Raw genomic sequence first — 24,550 nt, forward strand, 5'->3', positions numbered from 1 at the left:
AATTAACCAAGTCAGTTTTAATTATACATTTCTTGAGTGTTCAGTTTGTATTTTAATGGTGGCCTTTTAGTTCCCCCATGCTGTTATGCTTTGATCCTAGGAGAAATGATAAAATGTAACAAACGTGTCTTTACAATGAATGCAACTGCATTAATGTCCTCATGGCCTTTACTGGCATTTGTGTTCAGCGCACACACACGCATGCAAGCTGCTGGGCTCCCAAGGGCAATCTTGTTGGGATGCAGTTATGTTGCTACATCATTACCTATGAGATGTTGCCTGGAAAAAGGACAGTCTACATGTTCTATCAAATTCTAGTGTCTTTTGTTTAGTAATGTAGATAATGGTTAGTGTTATATGCCAAACGGTACCTTGTTGCAACACCAAGGTTGAGATGTTAATGATGCGAAAGGTCAGGACATTTAGGGTTATGGTTCCTAGAGCAATCTTAACTCTGTCCTTTAATCTCATCTAATCTGTTAGGGCATAGATGTGGTGTAAGAATCTATATAGATTCTTATGCGTTCATTACAATATTTAAACCCCTTGTACTTGTGCATTAAAGTGGTGTTTCATTATGTGATTACCCAACAAATATGCCATAACTTGGCACATGTGCATTTAAAGCTGTAGAAAAGGGTACAATTTAAAAATAAATCAACAGTGCACAATTCATTTATGTGCATAATCTCGCTGGAAAAGAAGTATTAAAATTAACTTGAAGAGCATGTGAATTACTATAAAATGTGCACTTACAGCTATAGAAAAAAGTGTAGTTCTCTCCCACTATATTATATTTTACTGCTTGCTAAGTAGCATGTCAAATTGCCCAGGGTTGTGTACCTGGGTGCACACTGAACCAATTAAGGGAAATAATGAATTGCCTATGCAGAGTAGGCTGTTTTCACTCATTAACTTAATTTCTTAACTAACAGACTTTGCAAAACATGCATTCTCCACTGAAGGCTACAACTACTCAAGTCTAATGCCATTAAATTGAAATGTTTTATATTGTCTGAGTTCAGGAAAAGGTATATGGAAATATTACACCTCTACCCCGATATAATGCCATCCGTGGGAGCCAAAAAAATCTTACCGCATTATAGGTGAAACTGTGTTCTATCGAACTTGCTTTAATCTGCCAGAGTGCGCAGCCTCCCCCTGCCCCCCCCCCGGGAGCACTGCTTTACCGCAGTATATCCACATTTGTGTTATATCGGGTCGCGTTATATCAGGGTAGAGGTGTATTTAATTTATTGAAACATCGTCACTTCGATAACTCAAATGGCTGACGTTTCTTGGAACTAAAAATAAAATAAAATTACTTCCTGGCTGAGATCTTGTATGAGAAATTCCAGCTCAAACGCTATTTTTTTTTCCGTGAAGGAATAAACCACTGAAAATAGTGCCATGGATTAAAAGAGCCTTCTCCACCCTTACTTATAGCTATGTGCTATTGCTGCCACAATCAAGGAGGCTTGGCATGGATTCACAGATAGAGTAATAATGTCAGACACGTGATTGTTTTATTACTTCCTCGGTGTGTTTGAGGGAAGGAAGTTAGGCATATAAACTTAGCTGGATTTAGGAAATCTTTTGATACAGTTCATAGAGCACAAATCTGCAATCTAAGTAACTAGATAATACACTGGAGAGGGTAAAAAACTGACAAAGAAAGCAGGTGTTTGTAAACAGTAGCAACTTGCACTGGGGTGGGAAGCGAGTAGTAGAACACTACAACAGTCATTGGAAAATCTTTTGCATTGACCTGGCAGGAAAGCGGATGTGTGGAAAACTGATGAAGTTTGTTTGATACCTGTATAAGAATCTCTTTAAGATGTACAAAATATTGAAACAGTATGGCTAGATAGCACTGCAGTTATCTGAACTAGAGGCAACTGAGAATATTTAAAACTACAACTTACATTTGTTAAAATACAGGTACTAATGTTTAGGTGGAAATTCTTTAAAGCGAATTAGTAGTTACTTGAGGTAGGAAACTATATTAAGTACATGAATAAGACTTATTCTTTATTAGTTGCAAGTAAGATAACTAATGCAGGTAGTTGTTAGAGAGGACACACCAATAAAATAGAAATACCGTATATACTCGATCATAAGCCGGTTTGTTTATAAGCCGACCCCCCCAAGATGGATAAGTAAAAATAGAAAAAATTTATAACCCGTTCATAAACTGACCCTATAATTCAGGGGTCAGCAAACTTTGGCTACCGGGCCATCAGGATAAGCTGCTGATGGGCCGAGATGGTTTGTTTACCTCGAGTGTCCACAGGCACAGAGGTAAACCTAAGTAAACAAAGTGTCCCGGCGCACCAGCTGTTTACCCTGACGGGCCGGGACAGCAACTGGTGGGGAAGTGTTGTGTATGTGTGTGGGGGAGCTGGGGGTTAGGGAGTAATCTCTGTGACCACCCCCCACATGACACCACCCCTAGCCTGGGACCCCCACACTCTCCCCATCCCATCCCTTCCCACCTTATCTGGGGAGGGCCAGGGGAAGATGTCTCTGGCCTGGCTGGAGCTGCTCCAGCGGGCTGGGCTGGGTGGGGCGGCTCGGCTGCAGCCTGCCAGCCCCGGAGCTGCAGCTGCTTCGGAGGCTGGGGGGCGAGCAGCGTGGCCAGAAGCAGAAAGACTCTGGCCCCACCTCTTCCCTTCTGGCTCTGCTGGCTGTGCTGCCTCTCCTTGCTCCCTCTGTTGTGGGGAGGGGCTGTGTCCCACCTGTCCCTCTCTATACCCATTCATAAGCCGACCCCCTTCTCTGGTGCTTCCCTTTTTTACTAAAAAAATTTGGCTTATGAACAAGTATATACGGTAGTTAGATACAGTAACTGCAAAGGTGCGGCTGGCTCAAGGAGGGTTTCTGGTCTCCTTCCTGTTTAAATGTAATGATTTTTATCCAGTGTTGCTGAGTTACAAGGTTTAAAGTTAGATGTGAAGAACAAAATACCAAAGTGTAGTCTGGTGAGCTGAAGTGCCTGGATAATGTGCCTTTAAGGGCTTTGAAATTCATGGGGATCAGAATGTTGCTAATGAATTGAAGCTGAGCAGCCTTAAAATATGTCCCCCTTCCAAAAATATTATGTTAAACGAACTTTCTTTATTTGCAAAGTCAAGCAGTCAAAAGTTAGGAAATGCCAGAATTTAGGTTGCCCGTGCAACATTAATTTGGTCCACTTTTGCATATTAATTACAATACAGTCTTCAATTACATGATCATGTAGTGTTTTTCCCCCCATATGATCCCTGTCTCAGTCAGTGCACAGAACAGAGAGCGCTCAGGGAATGGAGCAGCTGTTTGGTATTTTAATGCTTATCATTCAGTTAGAGATCACAGCCTTATTTATTACACACCGTCCGAAGCCTGCAGTGAATATGGAATTTTGTTTCTTCATGGTCTTTTCTAGGATGCTTGCCACTATGGTATGAGTGCCACACAAACATTAGTGAATTTATCTCCAATGCAAGATCAGAAAATGTTCTCCTCCCCGTTGTACTGCTGGCAAACTAAGACAAAGAGACTGCCTGAGGCCATGCGGTGAATCGGTGGCAGAGCCAGAATTAGACTCAGGGCCGCCTGACTCCCAATCTTGTACTCATTGCTCCATATCACGTTGCTTTACTGACATGTTGAGAATCCACAGCTCCCATTGGATTTAGCTGGAGTTGAGTGCTCAGCCCTTCTGTAGATCAGCCTTCAGGTGTCTCAAGTTAAGCACCCAGAAAATGGCTAACACCTAAGTAGTGGCCACCTGCCCACATTTTAATTAAAGTGACTTATTCAGTATCACATAAAAGCTCTATGACAGAGACAGGGGTAGTACCGAGTTCTGCTGTGCAGCATTCACCTGCCTTCGCCACAAGACCATCCTTTTTCTTCCTGCAATCCCCTACTTTAGTCTGTACACACCTTCTAACTGCTAGAGCAAATCAGACGAGTCCTCAGCCTCATTCGCTACACAACAGCCCAGTTCTTTCCCTGAGTATTGTCCATCCAGTGCATTGAAGGAGGCAAAGGACCGGTGAGGAAAAAAGTGTGATTAAAGCTATAGGAAGAGAGAAGGAAGTGCACACTGACTGTCTGCCAAAAGTCCTGGAATGTTCACTCTTACCTGGGTTTAATTTACTCTTTTGTACACTCATGTACAAGGGCTGCAAAGGAGGAGAAAAACAGAAACTTCACTGCGGCCAAATTCTTCACTTCCTAGGACAGTATAAAGTAATTCACTAATTTTTTCCCCTGTTCCTCTTGCCCGTTCCTGATACAGGCAAGAATGTGTAGCCACAGAAGAGAACCCTCAAGTGTTTTTCTGCTGCTGTGAGGGGAACTATTGCAATGAGAAATTTACGCACTTACCTGAAGTAACTGGTCCAGAAGGTAAGTGATTCATTTGCGGGGGGGGGGGGGGGGGGGAGTGGAACTGTCCCTCTTAACTAACTTCCAGTATATTTTGCTGACTGAGGAGATGAGAAAGGAATGTTTATGCAGTTGTGGATATAAGTTAAAGGGCCAAGTTCTCCTTTATGGAAAAGTATTAGGGTTTAAATTATATTTTTCTATAGATGTCTTTTAAACTATCCTATAAAATTTTAATAGAAAATATCTCTTTTCTATAGAGTGATCTCAAGGAATCTATAGAAAGCATCTCTGTTGAACTGTATAGATTTTTCGGAGTAATTTCTATAGAATTTTATTACATCCTTATCAGATTTTAAGGACTTTATGAAAGTTATTAATTGTTTACATATTTTTATTACCTATTGTTATTAAAATCCCCTTCATAGCCTCATAATAATAAAATAAGCCTTTCCCTACTGATTTTTGTGTGTGTGTTTAATTCGGCAAATATTGATATTTATCCATCCCTCATCCTTCCGTGTCTCCAGTGAAGCAACATGGCTCTATTTAGACTTCCCATTCTTTGTTCATCAGCTTTACTGATGTAATGGGGAATTAGTACTACTGTGGAGACACTACGTTTGCTGATGGCTTCTGCAGTATTGTACTTTAAACTGACATCATATTGCCATGGCTGGAAAACCTTTCTCTTTGTTAGATAATGGCAGTGGTGGGGAAGGGTTTTTGCCATCTGTGCCCACGTAACATCTTTTGGGGTTAACAGCAGGCAAGCATGTAAACTTAGAAACTCCAGCAAGCAATTTTCTACTTCACTTGGGTCCGTGGAACTTTTTTGGGGAAGTTCTAATGCGGTACTTTAGAGCATGGATGGCTAGATCTTTATTAATAAATTGCTCATTACAAGAGCATGAGAGTCACACAGGCAAAGGAGTTGGGGGAGGGCAAATGCTTGTGTATGTCTGGAACTACAGCCACTAATCCCATTGCAGATATAAAAAATCCTGTTTCACTTACTGTTCTCCTCCCCCTTACAGTAATATATGAGCCACCACCACCAACACCCTCACTACTCAACATTCTGGTTTACTCTCTGCTTCCAATTGCTGTTCTGTCTATGGCCATTCTCTTGGCCTTCTGGATGTACCGTCACCGAAAGCCCCCCTATGGGCACGTTGACATTAATGAGGTGAGTCAGAAGCCTGATTCCTTGAAAACTAAAGGGCAAGAGTTGACTTTTTTTTTCCCCTCTTTTGTAAACTTAATTTCAGTAAGTTTACCAGGTGGTTATGAAAGTACAGAAGCTGTTCAGGTTGAGTATTTCAATCCTCTTAGATTGATTGTCCTTGGATGGCACACTATTAATTTAAGATGGCAGAACTTTCTCTTTGCTTTGTTAAATTGTTAAACAAATGTTGCAATACCATGCTGGAATTCATAATGGCTATCGTAGCACATGCTGTAAGAATCTAATTTTTTTCTATGGGAGGAAATTAAAAAAGTCGTATGGCCTAATTTTAGTTTGAGGTGCTGAACACCCTTTTTATTCCTGCATGGCTAGACGGAGCCTATGCCAAATGAGCTTTTCAAACATGGAAGACAGATTTGGGTTGGAAGAGGCCAACTACTCTTCTACATGAAGCTACGTTGTATTGTAAATAGCATCTTTCATACAAAGATTTGAGTTTATACAGCTGTTATTTTTATGGAAGCCTATTGTGCCTGATTGGATCAAAGACTTACTTGCTGTTCATTAGAATGGTATGAAATATTCATAATGAAGTGCAAAACTATTTGAAATTTTAGGTGTACTTTGCTATTTTGTAACAAAACTGAAGGTGGCATTTTTTTGCAGGAGATATCATTAAAGTGTAAATGTTTTCCAAGTGAAGACAGCTTTTGCATTGAAGACATGAGAAAATTCAAGCTTTTGCCATGATTTGATGCAAAAAGTAGTTTAACATTTCATATAAACCACATTTGAGGGTGGGAAACGCCACCAAATGGCAAAGTGTTTCATGCGAAAATTCTGCAAAACAAAATGTCAATTTCACACTGCTCTGCTACTAAGTCATAACTTACTTTGAACAGTAAATTTCAGTCAGCTAAAATACGTTTTTCCCCTTGCTTCACTGTTTGACTTCAGTTTGTAACCTACATCTTTATCCTTCTTTTGTTTTCTAGGATCCTGGTCCACCACCCCCTTCTCCATTGGTTGGCCTTAAGCCGTTGCAATTATTGGAGATCAAAGCTAGGGGGCGCTTTGGCTGTGTCTGGAAGGCTCAGCTGATGAATGACTATGTAGCAGTGAAAATCTTCCCCATACAGGTGAGAAAAGTTTCAAGGACCTCCATATGCCTTTCAGTATGTTTAGCTCATTAGCAAATGCCACCTGCAGCAGCTGCTGTTTCAAGTTGAGCAAATGATGCCGTTTTGAAATCTACAGGGCATTTTAACTTTGGTCCGAATGTTCGGAGTTGTAGAAATTCAGGGAGGCAGCATGCAGTGTAATACCCAAAGAGTGCACAAAAGACCATGTTAATCCCAGATCTTGCATGACTGTTGCCTAGGTAAATTGAGAATCCAGACCTGAACATAAGTAATTTGCAGCTCACAAAACCACAGTCCTAATGAAGTGAAGACTCATTGTACAGGAACATTACTGTGCTGAGACATTATATATTTCATTTTGAACATTCAAAACGCTAAGAATTGCAAATGGAAAAACCGAAACAATCAGATATGTCCAGTTGAAGAAAAATTATTGAAAAATCTTTGTGCTCTTCCCCTAAACCCCTCTTCTTTAATCCTCCTCTTCCTTGTGTTTTTCATCATGGCTTTATGGAAAGAGATTTCTATATTATCTCTCCAGACCGGACATTTACACAATCCATTCTGGTTTATGATAACCTTAACAATTACAGCTAAAATATAAATCTAGGTAGTATTTGCATAGGCTTCATTCTTTTACTTGCTTTCACAGAAATTTTGGCTACATTTTTTAATCCGTGACTTTATATTGTCGGCTTTCACTTTTTTTAATGAGGCTGTAGAGCTTTCTGAGGGCGATTTGGGGAGGGGTTAAGTACAGGAATGTCTTCTCTCCCTCTGGCATGTAGACCTTTTGGGAAATTGCCTAATTTTAAAGGCATCTGTACTCCTGTTTATGATGCCTGAGAATAACTTTAAGAGGAGCATCAGCAATGCATGGTGTCATGGCAGCTATTTGCTTTAAATGGAAGGTTTAATTTAGAAGTGGTCTTTGATCATGTTTCCCTCTGCTTTAGGATAAACAATCCTGGCAGAGTGAGAGAGAAATCTTCAACACGCCTGGCATGAAGCACGAAAACCTTTTGCAGTTTATTGCAGCAGAGAAGCGAGGAACAAACCTGGAGATGGAGCTATGGCTGATCACAGCTTTCCATGACAAGGTATCATATAGCCACATCTCCATTTGGGGGTTAAAGGGACTGATGCCTATTGGGGCAACTATACAGGATTTGGAATGGGTGTTTACCATTTCAACAGCCACTTCTGAATGTCATGGTCCCCTTGTAGCTATTCTAGAGCATCTCTCACCTCTCCATAGTGAGCTGTGTTTCAGTTTATGGAAAGAAAAAAGGCAAACCGACCCTTGGTTTAAAGATTTCTCAGAAGAACTGTCGGCTTTAGAAAATCAGTCTGATCTGCAGGACAGGAGGAGAAGTGGAAAAGGCCAGTGTTTGCACTTGTAAGCAGTAGTAACCTTGCACCTGTGTAGGCAAACCTGAGAGATAGCATTCAGAGCTGACAGTCAGACTGTTGCAGTCCTTACTCTGCACTTTCAGACAGGCTCTGTATTTACTTAAAACTCACTGCATATCTCTGTTTCATGGGTTGCTTTAGTTGTCAAATATAAAGAACATTTAAAATAAAACAAACATGCACAAATCCAGGTTTGAGCTGCAGTGTTATCCCTGTATTTAATCCAAGGTTCATGGAGTCAATCATTTCCATAGACAGCTAATAGAATGTAAGATCTTTTCTCATTTAAGGCTTTCCCCTTCTTGTATAGCTGCTCCAGTTTTTTCTCGAGGTAGCTAGACCTGGTGGAACTAATTTTTAAAGCCATTAGGTATTTTTATTTCAATGAGTCCGGGAAAGTGATAGTATTTCACCAACATTCTTCTCTTCTTTTTTGTTTTATTCTTTGCAAGTGGATTTTTCTGTCAAATCAAAGTTCAAACTTCTCAAGCACTCATTAAAGCCATTCTCTAAACTGATGATTTGGCACAGCTGTCACTTACCAAGGTCTGTGATTAAGTTCTAAGAACATATGATGTCCCATTTCTCAGGGCTCTCTGACAGATTACCTGAAGGGGAATATTATCAGCTGGAATGAACTCTGCCATGTTGCAGAAACGATGGCCCATGGATTGTCCTACCTACATGAAGATGTCCCCTGGTGCAAAGGGGAAGGACACAAACCTGCCATAGCACACAGGTATTGTCTTTTTGCATAACTATAGTTCTTCAGCTCGTGACCTGAAGAGCTCTGTGTAACTTAAAAGCTTGAACCTTGCACTAGCTGAAGTTGGTCCAATAAAAGGTATTACCTCGCCCACCTTGTCTCTTTCTAAAATACATGCTCGTCTGGTGACAATTTTGTTGAATAGAAGAGGGAGGAGATCTTGCTTTTATGTAGTGCCTTTCATCCTAAGTATTTTGCAAAAGATAACATAAGGTAATAGCCAGGTAGGTAGTCTGTGCCGCCACCACACTGCAGAGCCCCTGTAGAAGAAATGAATGTAGGCCAAAATCATGGGGGGACAAATCCTCCACTGAAAGTGCCAGAGGCTGTTTAATGTCCAAACAGAGTAGGCAGGACCTCGATTTAGTCCTTATCCAAAGGACCTACACATTGGAATACTGCGTTCAGTTCTGGTGTCCGCAATTCAAGAAGGATGTTGATAAATTGGAGAGGGTTCAGAGGAGAGCTGCAAGAATGATTGAAGGATTGGAAAACAACCCTTATAACAATGGATTCAAAGAGCTCAATTTGTTTATCTTAACTTAGGGAAGGTTTTAAGGGGTACCCTTTGATCACAATCTGTAAGTACCTATGTGGAGAATAGAAATTTGGTAATGGAGGACTTTTCAGTCTAGGCAAAAGTATAACAAGATCCAGTGGCTGGAATTTGAATGTAGATAAATTCAGACTAGAAATAAGGTGGAAATTTTTAACAGCGAGGTTAATTAACCATTAGAATAGTTTATCAACTGTTGTGGTAGATTCTGCATCTCTGGCAATTTTAAAATCAAGATTGGATGTATTTTAAAAGATCTGCTCAAGTTGAAAGAGGAATTAATTCAGGGAAGTCCTGTGTTATACAGGAGGTTAGAGTAGATGATCAAAACTGGCCCTTCTGGCTTTATAATCTGAATAAACTATATGGTAGTCTGTATATTCCGTATGTCTATTTGACTATGCAAGGATTTAAACCAGTGCTTCCAGGGAATATAATTATTTTGAACTTGATGCTTAGTCTTATCCTCTTATCCTCCCCAGCTGAGCTTTTTGTTCAGAAGGAAAGAATAAGTGAAATAGAAAATGGCTGCTGTCTATTACTCATTATTTTATAGCACTTAGCTTGCCATGAGCTGTTCAAAAGATACAAGAAGAGACGATCCCTGCCCCAAAGAGTTTACAGTACATTTTAGACATGATACAGGCTGGTGTGGCAGGGCAAATTGCTGGAGTGCAGAACGATGAGGGTTATGGCAACATGCAGATGGATACTCACTTTATACGTCTGCATGTCTTGATGGTTCTGGATAGCTAGTTCTAAAATAAAAATATAGATGGTATAGTCTTGCTTGCTCCAGGCATCATGGAATAGGTGAGTTTTCAGGAAGAATTTTTAAGTCCGGTGAAAGGCTATATACATGGAAGTCCCAGGACATACTCCTCCACCCACTGCCCTGCACTCTAGCTTGGGCTGAAACATGACGTTCAATTGCAGTCGTCTGTATTTGATTTGGTGAGACTGATTTTTACATCCAAAAAGCTTAAATCTCTGTTCTAAAAGTGTTTTCTGTTGAGTGACTGTGTGCCCGCCCCCCAAAACACGAAGAGAATTCTGAGAAATGTGATCTTGTGCAAGAGCCTGCAGCTGCATTTCAGTTGCTTGTGGGGGGAACTCTGCCTCCTTGACACTTGCCCCTGTAAAATAAATGCAGTGATTTATATGTGAGATTCCTAGGGGTGGGGCAGGGAAAAAGCCATGCAAAACTCTTGAAGCTGTGGACCATGGTAATTAGTGTCACAATAGATTTAGCAAATGATGCAGGGGAGGGGAAAAGGAAGGTGGGGAAATTCATTCCCATGTGTAAACTTTACCATCTAAGAAGCATGTAGTTTCAGGGCAGGGGTGTATTTTACTGTCTTTCCCCGTCTAAAAAAATAAATGTCTGAATAAATATGTTTCAAGTTGGGTGATATTTTTGAATAGCACAGGACAATGCACTGTTAAAATGCTTGAATTCTCAGTTAAGTCTGAGTGAGTTACAGCCATAAAAAGCTTCAGATAACTCCTTAACACCATTGGCCTTTGGCACAAAAGGAGGATTAATGTTGTAATTATCACAATCCTTGCTTGTCAGTGCTTTAGTGCCCTCTAGTGGAAATTTAAAGTAAGAACATTGGTGTATAAATCAGTGGAATCTAATGCTGCCAAATATCATTTCTTCTTTGGGCTGATCTACACGTTGGGGGGGGGGGAAGGCGGGAGAAATCGATCTAAGATATGCAACTTCAGCTACGAGAATAGTGTAGCTGAAGTCGACGTATCTTAGATCGATTTACCTCGGGTCCTCACGGCGCGGGATCGATGGCCGCGGCTCCCCCATCGACTCCACTTCCGCCTCTCGCTCTGGTGGAGTTCTGGAGTCGACGGGGAGAGCGTTCGGAGATCGATTTATCACGTCTAGACGTTACTACCCGCTGATCCGGCGGGTAGTGAAGACGTACCCTTTGAGTAGTGTCCCTCTGGGTGCTCTGCTTCAGGTACACACGTGCCTCTCAAGCCAGTGATTGGAGATTTTCACCTAGCAGTGTCCGTTCAGCCTGCAAATGCACTCTAAGCCTCTTAATGTCAGACACCAAAGCTATATAAGGGTGCGTAGGTGAACCGCATCAGTTCCTTTTCAACCACCTTGGCCTGAGATGGAATCTTAGAGCAGTGGTTCTCAGCCAGGGCTCTGGGGCCCCCTGTGGGGCCGCGAGCAGGTTTCGGGAGGTTCACCAAGCAGGACCGGTGTTAGGCTTGCTGGGGCCCAGGGCAGAAAGGTGAAGTCGCGCTGTGCAGTGCTGAAGCCTGGGGCCCCGAGCCCTGCCATCTGAGCTGCTTAGCTTAGCATTAGCCCTTCTTGCCTCCCCTTAACGCCGGCTCTGGCTTTTATATGCAGAAAAGCAGTTGTGGCACAGCTGGGTTGTGGAATTTTTATAGCATGGGGGGGCGGGAAGCGCAAAAAAGGGGTTGGGAACCCCTTCCTTAGTGTGTCTGCCTTGAGTGTGCCTCGGCCTTTCTCTTTTATTCCTTAGTGTTTAGATACTTAGTCTAGTAGTTGTTAGTGTCGTTAGAGTGAGTTAGTTTGTACACGTAGTGAGAAGATGGTTTTGTTCTACTCTCCTTTTTCCCCCCAGGGAGACTTGCATTCTTGGCCTGCCATGCTTGAAATGCTGCCTCTTCCTGTAAGCGATGGCCACTCTTAAGGGTGTCCATTGCTTGGGGGTGTCCCATGTCTCCCAGAAGTGTAACTTCTGCTTGGCCCTCAACTGTAGGGCAGGGAAGAACAAGGAGCTCAAGCGGGGACTGTTCATGATAGAACGTTCTCTACATCCAGAACCAGGTCAGGAGACACCACCTCTCTCACCCCACCATATCTGTCCCTGGACAGAGCCAGTGCTACTTCTGCCTCGGGCAGACTTCCCCAAAAAGGAAGGGAAGACTTTGGAGGCTTCTGGGAAGACTCCCAAAAAGAGGAATGCGGATTCTCACTCCAAGGAATCAGCTCTAAAAAAAGATGTGGTGCTCAGTCAGGCCTCCAGTCACCATAGGTACTGTTGAAGCCAAGGACTCCTCCACTAGTACTGGCAGGGCTGTGAAGCGCTGGAGCCCCAAGGAAAAGAGACATGGCTCCAATAGGGCCCTGGTACCTTCTACCAGCACAGAGCAAGCATAGGGTGAGTTTGGCCCAGCTGTTAGTACTGATGCATCTGGCCCAGCGTTCATAGTACATACCAGTACATGAAACCAGCTTACCATTGTGCCCCTTAATCCAACTGTTGGTTCTGATGCAGTCTGTCCAGCCACTGGTACCGGTTTGTTCAGTGCCGGACACACAACAATGCCTATCTTCCGTTGCGGTGCGATTGTCAGTATTATCTGCTTCAGCAGTTGTTGCCTGAGCTACCCTGTCGGTACTGGATCCCTTCTGGGTACTGCAGGAATTCCAGCACTCTAAGGACCTTTTGGTATCAGATGAACCGGAGTCCCCGCTTCTTGTGGGTACCAAATGCCTTTTGGCACTGAGACCCCAGTCTCTGGGCTACTGTCTTCTGGGGCTGCTGGACTCTGCAGTGTTTAACAGGTGTCCCCCTCCCCCATGTGTAAGGGCACTGTTGGTCCCTTACTCAAACTTTGTAGGTTTCTTTGTTGGTTTGTTTTTTCTGGTGCCTTCTCGCCATACCAGGAGAGAGGGGAAGGGTCGAGGAGGAGATGGGATCCTGGGACTGACAGGGCCTCTGGCCAATCAGAGGGCTCTAGACCATGGCCAATGGGGAGTAGCCAGCACCCCAGGTCAGTGCCATGGCCCAGCTGCCTGGTCAAATCAGGAAGCCCCCCAGCTCAAGTCCCTGCCTGCATGCATGCTGAGGGAGGGAGACAGCGAGAGCAGCCCCAGGCAGGTGAGGTTCTGTGGCTGTCAGCCAGCAGGCGAAGAGCCACGTAGGAGGCTGGAGGGGGCTGCCTGATGGCCCAGTGACACACGTGAGAGCCAGCGAGCGGGGGCAGGAGGGTCGTGCAAGGGGCTAGAACCCACCAGGAACAAGGTGACAGACCCAGTGGGCAGGGTCCATGGAGGGGGGAACAACAGCCAGAGGGAAGGAGGGGCCTGAAGGGAGCGGCATGGGGGGGTCCCAGACACGTTGTAAGGGAGCGAGACACCCCAGCAAAGGGGAGGAAGTTGGGATAGCAGGGAGTGGAGCGATGAGCTGAGAGAGCCCAGTAACCCACCCCCTATACTGCCCTGAGACCAGCCAGGCAGGGAGCCATGACTAGTACCGGTGGAGGGAGTGGGGGAGGGAGAGGAGGATCCTGGCAGCCCTTGAACCCAGGAGAAGGTAGGGTTGCCAAGTGTCCGGTTTTCGACCGGAACGTCCAGTCGAAAAGGGGCCCTGGTGGCTCCAGTCAGCACTGCTAACTGGGACGTTAAAAAGTCTGATTGGCAGCACAACAGGACTAAGGCAGGCTCCCTGCCTGCCATGGCTCCTGGAAGCAGCAGCATGTCCCTCCCGACTCCTATGTGTAGGGGCAGCCAGGGGGCTCCGCACGCGGTCTCGGCCCCAAGTGCCAGCTCCGCAGCTCCCATTGGCCACAGGAGCTGTCGCTTGGGATGGGGGAAGTGTGTGGGACCCCCTGGCTGCCCTACGCATACGAGCCAGAGGGGGGGATTTGCTGCTGCTGCTTGAGGTAAGCCCCACCCCAGAGCCCGGAGCCCCAACCCTCTGCCCCAGCCCTGATCCCTCTCCCACCCTCTGAACCCCTCAGTCCCAGCCCAGAGAACCCTCCTACACCCGAAACCCCTCATCCCCAGCCCCATACCAGAGCTTGCACCTCCAGCCAGAGCGCTGGCTGTGTTGGGGAGGTCTATAATGGTGGGGTGGGGAGAAGTAAAGTTTATAGGCATTTGTGAGCCAAATGCCATTCAACCCTGGATGTGTGAGCTCTCAGCTCACAATGGTAGGGTGCTGACTTATTTAAAACTCACATTTTATTTGATAGGAGCAGATAATAAAATAAAATTGTTTTAATCTTTATTCATTGTTGCCAGTGGCTTCTGGGATATATATGGGTGTGAATGGCACTGTGGAAGAAGTATTCTTCTCTTGCTGCATTCTGTTACCTACCAGCCAGGACACTCAAATGGACTGCCCTCACATCTAAATGGGAGGAGGCTAGTAGGAAGGGATTTTCAGTGGAGGTCCCTTACTCTAGAGCTTAATCCTCCCCGCCATTCCATGGTCTGACTGAATAGCTTGCTGACCATCAGGTCATGTTGCCAAGCCAGTGATTGGCTGTGCCTTAAAATCCTATTTCTTAGATCTGAGTGGGAGTCACCAGATGTTCAGTTGTTCAGAAAATCGGACTGTTTTTATTTAAACACATAAATATAGATCTTCTTGTCCTACTCTTTGTCAGCCGAAAGCCTGTAGCTCTTTCCGTGGAAGATTATTTTTCTTTTTGTGGGCAGCGGAGTCATTCCTTGACATTTTTGGCCACTTGGCCAGTTTGGATGTATGTTTTTAAAGTGTTTTTACCTCTTTGCATATGTGCATGGAGAATGTGATAGATGCACAATATGCCCCGAAGAGAGTGTGCGTGTATGTGTGTGGATTTATCTATGTATGCATCTAATCATTCACTTTTACTTTTTAAGATGGCGGAGCAGTGTATTATTGTGGTTTTGTGAGTCTGTCATAAATTAACTCCTCTGCCAAATGGAGTCGTAGTTCAGTGAGGGAGAACCAGGCAAGCACAGCTTTGCTTAAGCAATTAAGCACTCTTTAAATTTTGTTGTGAATATGCTATAACAACAAATCCTACACTGCAGAAATGTCTCCAATAACTGCTTTACTGGACAGTGGGCTAAATGACTTCCCCCACCTTAATCACCTAGCTAGACTCTCCCGAACTAGAACATGCAGCTTTGTGTGTGGCTGTGGTAAAGAAGTGTTGTTTACTTTCTCAGGAGGTTGAGACTTGGGGGTTGAGCAGCTCAACCTGCCTTTGGATGTGGCCGTATGACACCCAGAAATGCAGAAGGCCCCTCTGTCTGGTCCAGTGATTCCTCTCTTCCCAAAGTATTTTGACAGATCATTTGTAGTTTAAAACAATTGTATCTGACCTCATTAATTATGTTGTGCAGGCTAGCAGTGTCCTGCATTCAGCAAGGTCACTGAGTGAACTGAAAGAATATAGGAAAATTATAATGCGGTGCATACAGGGCATTGCCATCTGCTGTCAAAGGTTTGTATCTTAATTATATTCACAAACATCTCTTTTCTGATGAAAATGTGGAAAGGCCAGGGTGTGTGATTTTTCTTGTTAGGTCTTCTACTCACATTCGGACTATAAGACTAAGGTAAGGACGTGGCTTTGAAGGGCTTGTGGATGAAACTCTGCTCAACCCATAATAAACCACTACAAAGGGAATTTGGACTCTGTCAGTGACCTAGTACAGTCAGTATCTCTAGGATAGTGCTGGTCCAGGAGCTCAAAAGTTCAATATAATAGATCTCTGCCACACAAAACGATTGAAGCCTGTAGAAAGAGTGAGCTGAACTCAGCTCACATCAGCTTGTTTCCAAGGAGGCCTTGTTTATTAAAGGGCTACTACTTTAAGATGACAAACGATTATAAATATATAAATGTAACATTTGCTTCATAAATTAATGGGCATAATGAATACAGTAACTATTAAAAGGGTCTGGTATGTTTGTTTGGTATGTGATGGTGAGTTGCTTATAATAACAAACTAACAAGAAACTTGATTAAGCTCTCTTCTAATTAAAAATTCCAGTCAGACTTTACAGAAACTGCTGACTTTGAATGGAGTAAGAGACCAGTTTTCCATACTTACTTTTTAAAGCCCAATGTATACAAAATGTGTATATATAGTATGTACCAGGGAACAATCTGTAGGTAGTCCTGGCAAAACCAACTTGTAATATAACCTCTTATCACATCTGGGTGCTCTCCTCCACCCCTCAAATGCCTCTTTGAGGGAACATTGCTGAGGATGCCAGACAGAGGAGGGGTTTGCCCATTCGTATGAAATGCTAACTTTTGTATAGTGCATTTTGGTTGACCAGATGTCCCGATTTTATAGGGACAGTCCCGATATTGGGGGGGGGGGGGTGTTTATATGGGCTCCTATTACCCCCCGCCACCGGTCCCGATTTTTCACACTTGCTATGTGGTCACCCTAAATGCATGAATGGTAGAAACTTTAAACATGGGAGCTTCCGTCTTGTCTCATTTTTTTTATATCACTGTGTATGAGCGGCATGTTGTGGGTGTGTGCGTGTATCTATAAATAATATATTATGATCCCTTTAGTTCAATCCCTGGTTTTATTTTGACATTAATTTCCCCTGTACTACTGCTTTCTCCTTGTTTTCCTTACCCTGCTTTGATTCTTTTCTAAAATTACCCTCCCCCCGTGATTCCTTTTGCTTCTGCTGTTATTTCTCTCCTCTTCTGTTACGCTGGTTCCAATATATAGTCCAAGATAATGGCCATATCTCCTGCATCCTGATTGGGTGCCAGAGGAACCCTGCCACCATCACTATAATCCTCTCCCTCAGTTGGGGGAAGAAAGGCTGACAGTCACACAGTCGGCCGCTAAAGGCACACAACTGCCAGATCATCAATGAAATGTGAGCAGTGGCCTCACGTCAGTGCAAAGGCTGGAACCTACTTCAGTGCAAAGGCTGAAATCTGCCTCCACGCCACCCTGTATAGCATGTATGAGCATCGGGCCCAGCAAGGGTGTTTGCAGGCAATGCCCTAATGCCACTCCTAAAGCAGTGTGTCAGTCTGACTCTACCTTAGATTCTTTGTATCTTTGAACTGGAGTATTTTGTAAAAACGCGCACACAGAAATATATGGTGGAGGGGAAGGAAATTGGTTAAATCTGGTCAGGAGCAGTGAGGGCTCTAGTTTGTTTATTGCTTTCATAGATTCAGGTGTGATCTCAGAGAGGTAAGACAGGTGCATCTTCAGCATACAGGATTCTCACTGGGTCACGGAGCGCATCCCGAGCTTGGCAATTAAACCAGTCAAGTTTTGACATGTTTGTTTAAAAATGATGGGATTTGTGCCATACTAAATCCTTCTCAAACTTGCTTCTTGGCTGTCTGCAGGGACTTCAAGAGTAAAAATGTGTTGTTGAAGAATGACTTGACAGCAGTTCTAGCTGACTTTGGACTGGCTGTACGGTTTGAGCCTGGAAAGCCTCCAGGGGACACCCATGGACAGGTAACAATTACCTTTTAGAAATAAATGTGGGGCATACCACATCTGCTGGGAGTGGGCAGCGTTTCTGCAGATGCAGGATATGGGGACGGTTACTGGGGGGCAGGAAATTGCAGAAGGGCATTGTTTTGCTCAGCTTGGATAATTTGCAGGGGCAATAGATACAAAATGCTTTTTTAATTGCTGATTTTATATTAGCTTTAATGGTGGTTTTTGCTCAAAGAGCAGGGTACGGGATGACCCAGATTTACCTTTTATATATTTTATATTGCACACACTGCCTGTTCTTCTACTTTTGCAAATTACTTATATCCCAGATACTGAATCAGGGAACAAATGAGCAGAAACACTTTCCATAAAGAATGGCATTTGATCTTTAAATTTCCTGCACTACTTTCTTCCTGCCATTTTAAGGTAACTTGGCTCCACTAGTTGCTACTGCAGAGGAAGGCAACCCCTTATCCTCTCCAATAGTGCACATAGACAGTTGTGCAAGGCTGCATAACATGGAGGTGGAGACCATCCTGACCCCTGAAGGCATTCAGTTTATCCCTTGCAGCATGAGATTTGATCACTGGTTTTAGCATTAAATATTGAGTCATAAAATTATTCAGGTTTTTTTTTAAAGTCCAGTCATTGTAGCTGCCTAGAGACCTTTAGCAGCAATAAATATCCCAAGCTGACTACACTTGGAAGCTTCGGGAGTGGGGGGGGGGGCCCTCCACCCATGGCGGCTGGGAGCTGCAGAGTGACCATATTTCCCAAAGAGAAAACAGGACACTCCCAGACGCTTGCCCAAGGCATCCTTCTCCCCTGCGTGAGGCTATTACCTGTTGCTGGACCCTGAGGAGGACCCCCTCAGGAGGCTGTCACCTGTCACTGGAACCTTGCAGGGGGCCCCATGAGGAGGCTGTTGCCGGTAGCTGGAACCCTCTCAAGGCCCCCCTGGCTCCCAGCTTCAGTCCCTCAGCCCGGGGGCTGAAGGAGAGAATGTTCTGTGACCTCCATGACATAAAAGTAGCCTATTCCTAACATCTCTGTAAATCCAGCCACAGCTCTGACCATTTTGGTCACCTCTCTCTAGACCTTTAACTGCTTCTACATCTTCTCGTGCTCCGGCTTTGTCCCACAGTCAGGCCCTTGCAAGATGAGAAGTTTATGGTGGGGAATTCCCTAGGGGGAAAATTATTAAAAAGAAAATTAACTTCTGCATCGGACAGGTGATTTCCCCCTTCCACTCCAGACCCCTTCTGTCCCTACTCCTCATCATGGCTTGGTATTCCACCACATGTGTTTGTAGCACCTCTATAAAGATCTCTTTTACTAAAAGTAACAACATGTTTAACAGGCGGAGATTGAGCTACTCTCTCAAGGTTAGAGGTGGTCTCCAGAACATGGTTGAAGCGGATTGGCAGGACAGTGTGGTGTCCACGTTACACCTGTCCTCTGGATAAATGAGACTTCTATCCAGGGCTGTCAAACCTCTATTCACCGAACCTTACACCAGCTCAACATTCCTTTTTAAATTTATAAAGGGAGAATTAAGCGATCAATTATGATCAAATAACTGAGAGTCTGACTTGAACTTAAGGTGTTTGGAGTGTCTCCAAAAATTAACTTGTTTTTACATATAGCAGGTGCTGCAGTAGCTAGAGGCAATGGGGTGGATGGATGACAGAATTTCAGACATGGTCATCTTACCTCATTGCATTTAATTCAAACCCTTAGTGTCCACTGAATGATCAACAAATACATATCCACACACTTGGAGTCTTTTTACAACTGTTTTGTGGAGCTTGGAATGGTTTTAATGAGGAGTGATGCCAGAAAGAGTGGACCCATTTTGTTTGGAGCCAGTACACAGCCATCTTAGCAGAGAAGTAGCTTTGAGGTTGATGGAACAGCTGTAGTCCCTACACACCCAACTATCTCTTGTAACTTAAATTGCATTTTTTCTTTTGGTGTGTAGGTGGGAACAAGGAGGTACATGGCTCCTGAGGTGTTAGAGGGGGCAATCAACTTCCAGCGAGATGCCTTCCTGAGAATAGACATGTATGCAATGGGACTAGTATTGTGGGAGTTAATCTCCAGGTGCACAGCAGCTGATGGTAAGTGTAAAGTTCCCCAGCTCAGCTTCAGCAGGGGTATGCGGTCCAGAGAATGGTGGTGTCTTCATAAAATCAATGGCATGTTCTTCTCATTAAGATGTTAATCTGGATTTTCCAATAAACTGTCATTCCCTCTAAACAGTGGACTTCATAGAGTTAAAGTCCAAAGTGCGTTTAACAGTGTGCAGATTATATTGCATAATGCCTGGGAACCCAATAAAAAATTTGGCGAATGAGATGAGAGAGAAAATAATTCCACAGTTGACAGTGGGCCTATTTTAAAGTATTAAATGCACCCTGTGCACTGTCTCTCCAATGAAGGGGGTCTTGTTTGTTGTCAGACCTGTTCATTTTCACTTGTTCCCTAAGCAAGTGTTGAACCTATGTGAAAGGATAATACATCAGCTCTTTCTTCCCTTCTCTGAGATGTAGTATGGGGAGAGTGCAGTCTACACTGTAAGAACAGGGGGGAGGGATAGCTCAGTGGTTTGAGCATTGGCCTGCTAAACCCAGGGTTTTGAGTTCAATCCTTGAGGGGCCACTTAAGGATCTGGGGCAAAATCAGTACTTGGTCCTGCTAGTGAAGGCAGGGGGCTGGACTCGATGACCTTTCAAGGTCCCTTCCAGTTCTAGGAGATGGGATAATTTAATTTAAAAATTTATTTAAAAAACAAAAACCTAAGCACTTGAGTTAAAGCAATCAAAGCCTTAGCCACAAGCGTTTGCTTTCACCGCATCGCCTGACTTTCTCAATGTTCCTTCATCAAAACAGTGCTTGAAAAATGGGGCAGCCTCTAGTCTGTCAGCAAGAAGTGTCATGTGGAAATAGGGCATCTGCTAATCGGTGACAGTCTTGCTATGTGCAGAAGATTGCCTGCTGATGTTAGGACGGAGGGAAGTCAGAAATAGTCATTTCATTTCTGTCAACTCCCCGACTACCTGTTCAGACCCCTCACTTTTTGTATGGAACAGACATCCAGTCCTCAACGTGCTGATTCCCTTGGGTTTCAAATATTATTGTTTGCTTGCATTACAGTAGCATCTAGAGACTCAAATCAAATTGGGATCCCTGTACCTACACATGGTAAGAGATGAGTCTCTTCCCCAGAGAGTTTACTGTCTAACTAGACATGACGTACAAGGGGAAACAGTGACCCAGAGATAAAGTGACTTGCCCAAGGCCATGCAGCAGATCTGTGACAGAGCTGGGAATATAACGCAGGTCTCCTATGGTTCAGTCTGGTTCAAAACATCCGTTTGGATCTCCCCCATCTCCCTTTATTAAATACAACTTCAAAAGTTCAGTTCCCATGAAAGTCAATGGAAAGACTTCCTTTGACTTCAGTTGGAGTTGGATTGAACCCAAAGTGCAGTTCTCCTGTCTGTGCATGTGTAACTGGCACAATAAATATGTAGGCATGTGTGGCCCTCCCTTGCTGTCAGTCTCCAAGGGAGGCCATACCTCTTGGCTGTCACGCTCCTGGAATAAGTCTTAGACAAGGGGGGCTCAATCCTTTCAGCGGGGTCGAGCAGTGAGTGGTCCAGGGGCGCAAGCCCTGAGACTTGGCAGGACACCAACAGTCTAAAGCCCAACCCTCAGGCAGGATAGAGCCAGGTATAGTCTGGACCCCCAGGCCCTCAGACAGGGCAGGGTGCCAAGCACAGTCCAGGGCTCCAGGCCGGACAGAGCAGGGAATAATCCGGGGACCCCAGCTCTCAAGCAGAGCGGGGTACCAGCAGTCTAAGGCTCCAGCCCTCTGGCAGGGGGCTCAGGCAGATGGTAGACTCCCACAGGCCTCCTGGCTGAAGGTGGGGTGACTGCCACCCCAGGGATGGCAGTGGGTAGGGGAACACGGGCCCACCTGACTCCACTGCGTCCCAGCCCAGGGACCTAACAGTGGCAGAGTGGTCTGCCACTGGGTCAGCGAGGATCCCGCTGTAACATACTGAACTGGGCTCAGGCAGCAACCCAGCCAGACCATAGTCAGCTGTCCATGGGCCACTTCCTACCCTTTTCTCGGGGTGTACCTGGATCTCTGGGTTGTCCTCTGTCTCCCCTGGGTACACTGCAAACAGTAATCCTAGCCGCTCCTCAGCATCGGGCATGTCTGGTAGCTCAGGCAGTTAGGATGAGTTCTTGGGGCAGCAGAAGTCCTCAGCAGGGTGGAAGCATCTGTCTCCCTCAGTAGCTTCCCCTCAACTGAGCTACAGGGCCTGCCTTATATACTTCCTGTTCCTGTCCTGTCCCTCTGCTTCTGGCATGGTGGGCATGGCTTTCCTGGTTCCGCCCACCAGAGGGCGTCTGGACCTCCCTCATTGTCAATTTCTGAGGGAGGTCATGCCTCTCTGCTACAGGCACCTTCTGACTCAATGGATCTGCTCCATGCATTTATTCAGAGCCATGTCCGCTGGCTTCAGTGCCGAATGTTTAGTCTTGTTGGTCATGCAGAGCCCATACAGCGCTGGGAAATGGAGCTGAATGGCACTGTGACTCGCACTTCAGCAGTGACTTCAGACTAAATGTCAGTTGCAAGACATTGAGTATGCACAAGTGTAACTAAGGGCACATTTGGCCTGCAGAACCTTCTATTGTTGGAGGTGTGTGCACCAAAAAGAACCCTGCTCAACTCACAACTCCAGGTTGTGTTTATAAGGCTGGCAGTTAATGTGTCTATGAGGAACATGTTATTTGTAAAAATGAGCATATTTGATTTGGAAATAGTTGGAGGCTAATAAACAATGAACCCATAATGCCTCCAGGCTTACTGCAATGACCTCTACTGGGTGGCTGTCCCTGAAGAGTCCTTGGAAACTTCAAAAATACCTTCCCTTCATACTGGATATGTCTACGCTGCAGTTAAACCCACAGCTGGCGTGTGTCAGCTGACTTGGGCTAGAGGGGCTCTGGCTGTGGGGCTGTAAAATTGTGGTGTAAACGTTTGGGCTCGGGCTGGAGCCCAAGCTCTGGGACCTCATGAGGCAGCAGGATCTGAGAGCCCAGGCTTCAATCCAAGCCTGAATGTCTGTTCTGCAATTTTGCAACCCCATAGCCCAAGCCCCAAGTTAGCTGACACAGGCCAGGTGCAGGTGTTTAATTGCAATGTAAACATACCCTAAGCTGCCTGCAAAGTTAGTGGATTCACCAGTGCTGCTGCTTATACCTGTGCTCCATAGACTGAGCTAGTTTCCAGTTCAGTTTCAGGTGTTTGTTTTGACCTATGGTTTGGCTCCTTGGTTCTGAGAGACACCTCTCTCCTCCTTTTTCCTTCTCGTCATTTTGAGATCAGCCAGATGCTTGTGCCAACAGTTCAAGCTTTGTGTATCAGGTGGCTACCAGCAGGTAGCTCGAGCTAAGGCCCCTTTTATTCTGTTTCTGCCCCAGTGGAGCAAGAGTTTATTGATGTGCACAGCATATTGCAAATGTTCATTCAGGCTTTCCCTAAAGGTGTGTTGGAACAGTCCTGATACTTTGATGGAGGGGGGGACATGCGTAGGAAGGTCATTATCATTGTCCTATCAATGGAGATGGCTTATTTGGAGGCTAAGTATTTAGATTTGTTTTACTGATTGGCACCACGTCAATGGGAAAAATTAAATGGCTTTTAGTCACTTTTCAGAGTAATAGCCACATATTTCAATATTGTAGTCTTGATGGTTTACAGTTCATGAGCAGATAAAATTATCCAGCTCTTTTGTTGGCCTTCAGTTTGAAGGAACCCATGTGAAATACTGTCAGGTTTGAAAGAGGTCACCACTTGGTCCAAAGAGACCATGCAGTAATGCACGAGAATCCTAAAAAAAATCCTCATTTCAGTTGGCGTGCTATTTGTTAAGAGTGCATCCAAGCATTATGAAATGCCAAATGATGGTTCAATAAACCGATCTTATTGCCACAATTGGGACTCCACACTGCTGCTTAGAAAAGTTTTCACATGCTGTTGTGGTTCAGAGCAGTTCACAGCCATACTTGTGATAGCTGAAGTGTTCAGAAATCATTCTATATGTGCTAGCTGGAGATAGATAGTCTAAAGCACAATTAAAACAAAAATTCTCCCTGGAGAAGAAAATGTGCCTCTAGTCCTGTTGGAAAACTATCTTCTTTGCAGTTTTCAAGCCCTTTTCTCACAGAACAAATTGTTTCAGAATGTATTTGTGTTTGGCATGGTCCAACTCTCAGTGTGGATTAAGACTTAACTGTACAGAAAAGAGTCCAAATGAACGCTTCTGTACTTTTCTACAGTGTAGTTAGCTGTCTAACCCTGAATCAGATTTCTGAAAGTTGCTGTCCTGTTATAGTTGACCACCTTTCAAAGCAGAATTGACCCAGATCAAGTTTCTCCAGATCCTGTTCCCTAAAGTGTCTCAAAAATTGAGTTCTTCATATGCCTGAATACATTAAAATGTTTGAGGCCCTACATTATGGGTTGATCCTAGCTATGTTTAGCCTTACTACATTCCTGCTTTCCATCTTGGGTCATTTATGTAGAGGTCCATTGAAACACGAAAGAATTGCAAGAACTATCAGAACATTCCCAAGCTGTGCATTGTTACATGGACAATACTGTCAATAGCATCACTGTGTTAGCGCTACCTATGGTGCCTTGCAGGCTGGCTGTCACTTAATCAGGGTTGGCTTCTTTAGGAAAGTGTCAGTTCTCAGGACCACGACTGCAGTCTAGTAACTAAAAACAAATGACTGTTTATTGCTTTATTGCCATAAGTCTATGATCAGACTAGGTTATGAAAGAACAAATGAGAAATATTTCATC

General features: G+C 44.4%; 1 protein-coding gene across 1 annotated transcript in view; it reads left to right on the top strand.

Moving 5' to 3' along the window:
• ACVR2B (activin A receptor type 2B) overlaps positions 1 to 24,550 on the top strand; it is a 155,497-nt gene that overhangs the window by 126,104 nt on the left and 4,843 nt on the right. Inside the window, exons 3-9 of the mRNA XM_054018810.1 lie at positions 4,286 to 4,395; positions 5,412 to 5,563; positions 6,559 to 6,702; positions 7,662 to 7,805; positions 8,709 to 8,857; positions 17,562 to 17,676; positions 19,643 to 19,781. Coding sequence (XP_053874785.1) covers positions 4,286 to 4,395; positions 5,412 to 5,563; positions 6,559 to 6,702; positions 7,662 to 7,805; positions 8,709 to 8,857; positions 17,562 to 17,676; positions 19,643 to 19,781 — 953 coding nt within the window. The remainder of the gene's footprint in view (positions 1 to 4,285; positions 4,396 to 5,411; positions 5,564 to 6,558; positions 6,703 to 7,661; positions 7,806 to 8,708; positions 8,858 to 17,561; positions 17,677 to 19,642; positions 19,782 to 24,550) is intronic.

The sequence above is a fragment of the Malaclemys terrapin genome, chromosome 2, assembly GCF_027887155.1.
Source record: "Malaclemys terrapin pileata isolate rMalTer1 chromosome 2, rMalTer1.hap1, whole genome shotgun sequence".
NCBI classification, from domain to species: Eukaryota; Metazoa; Chordata; order Testudines; family Emydidae; genus Malaclemys; species Malaclemys terrapin.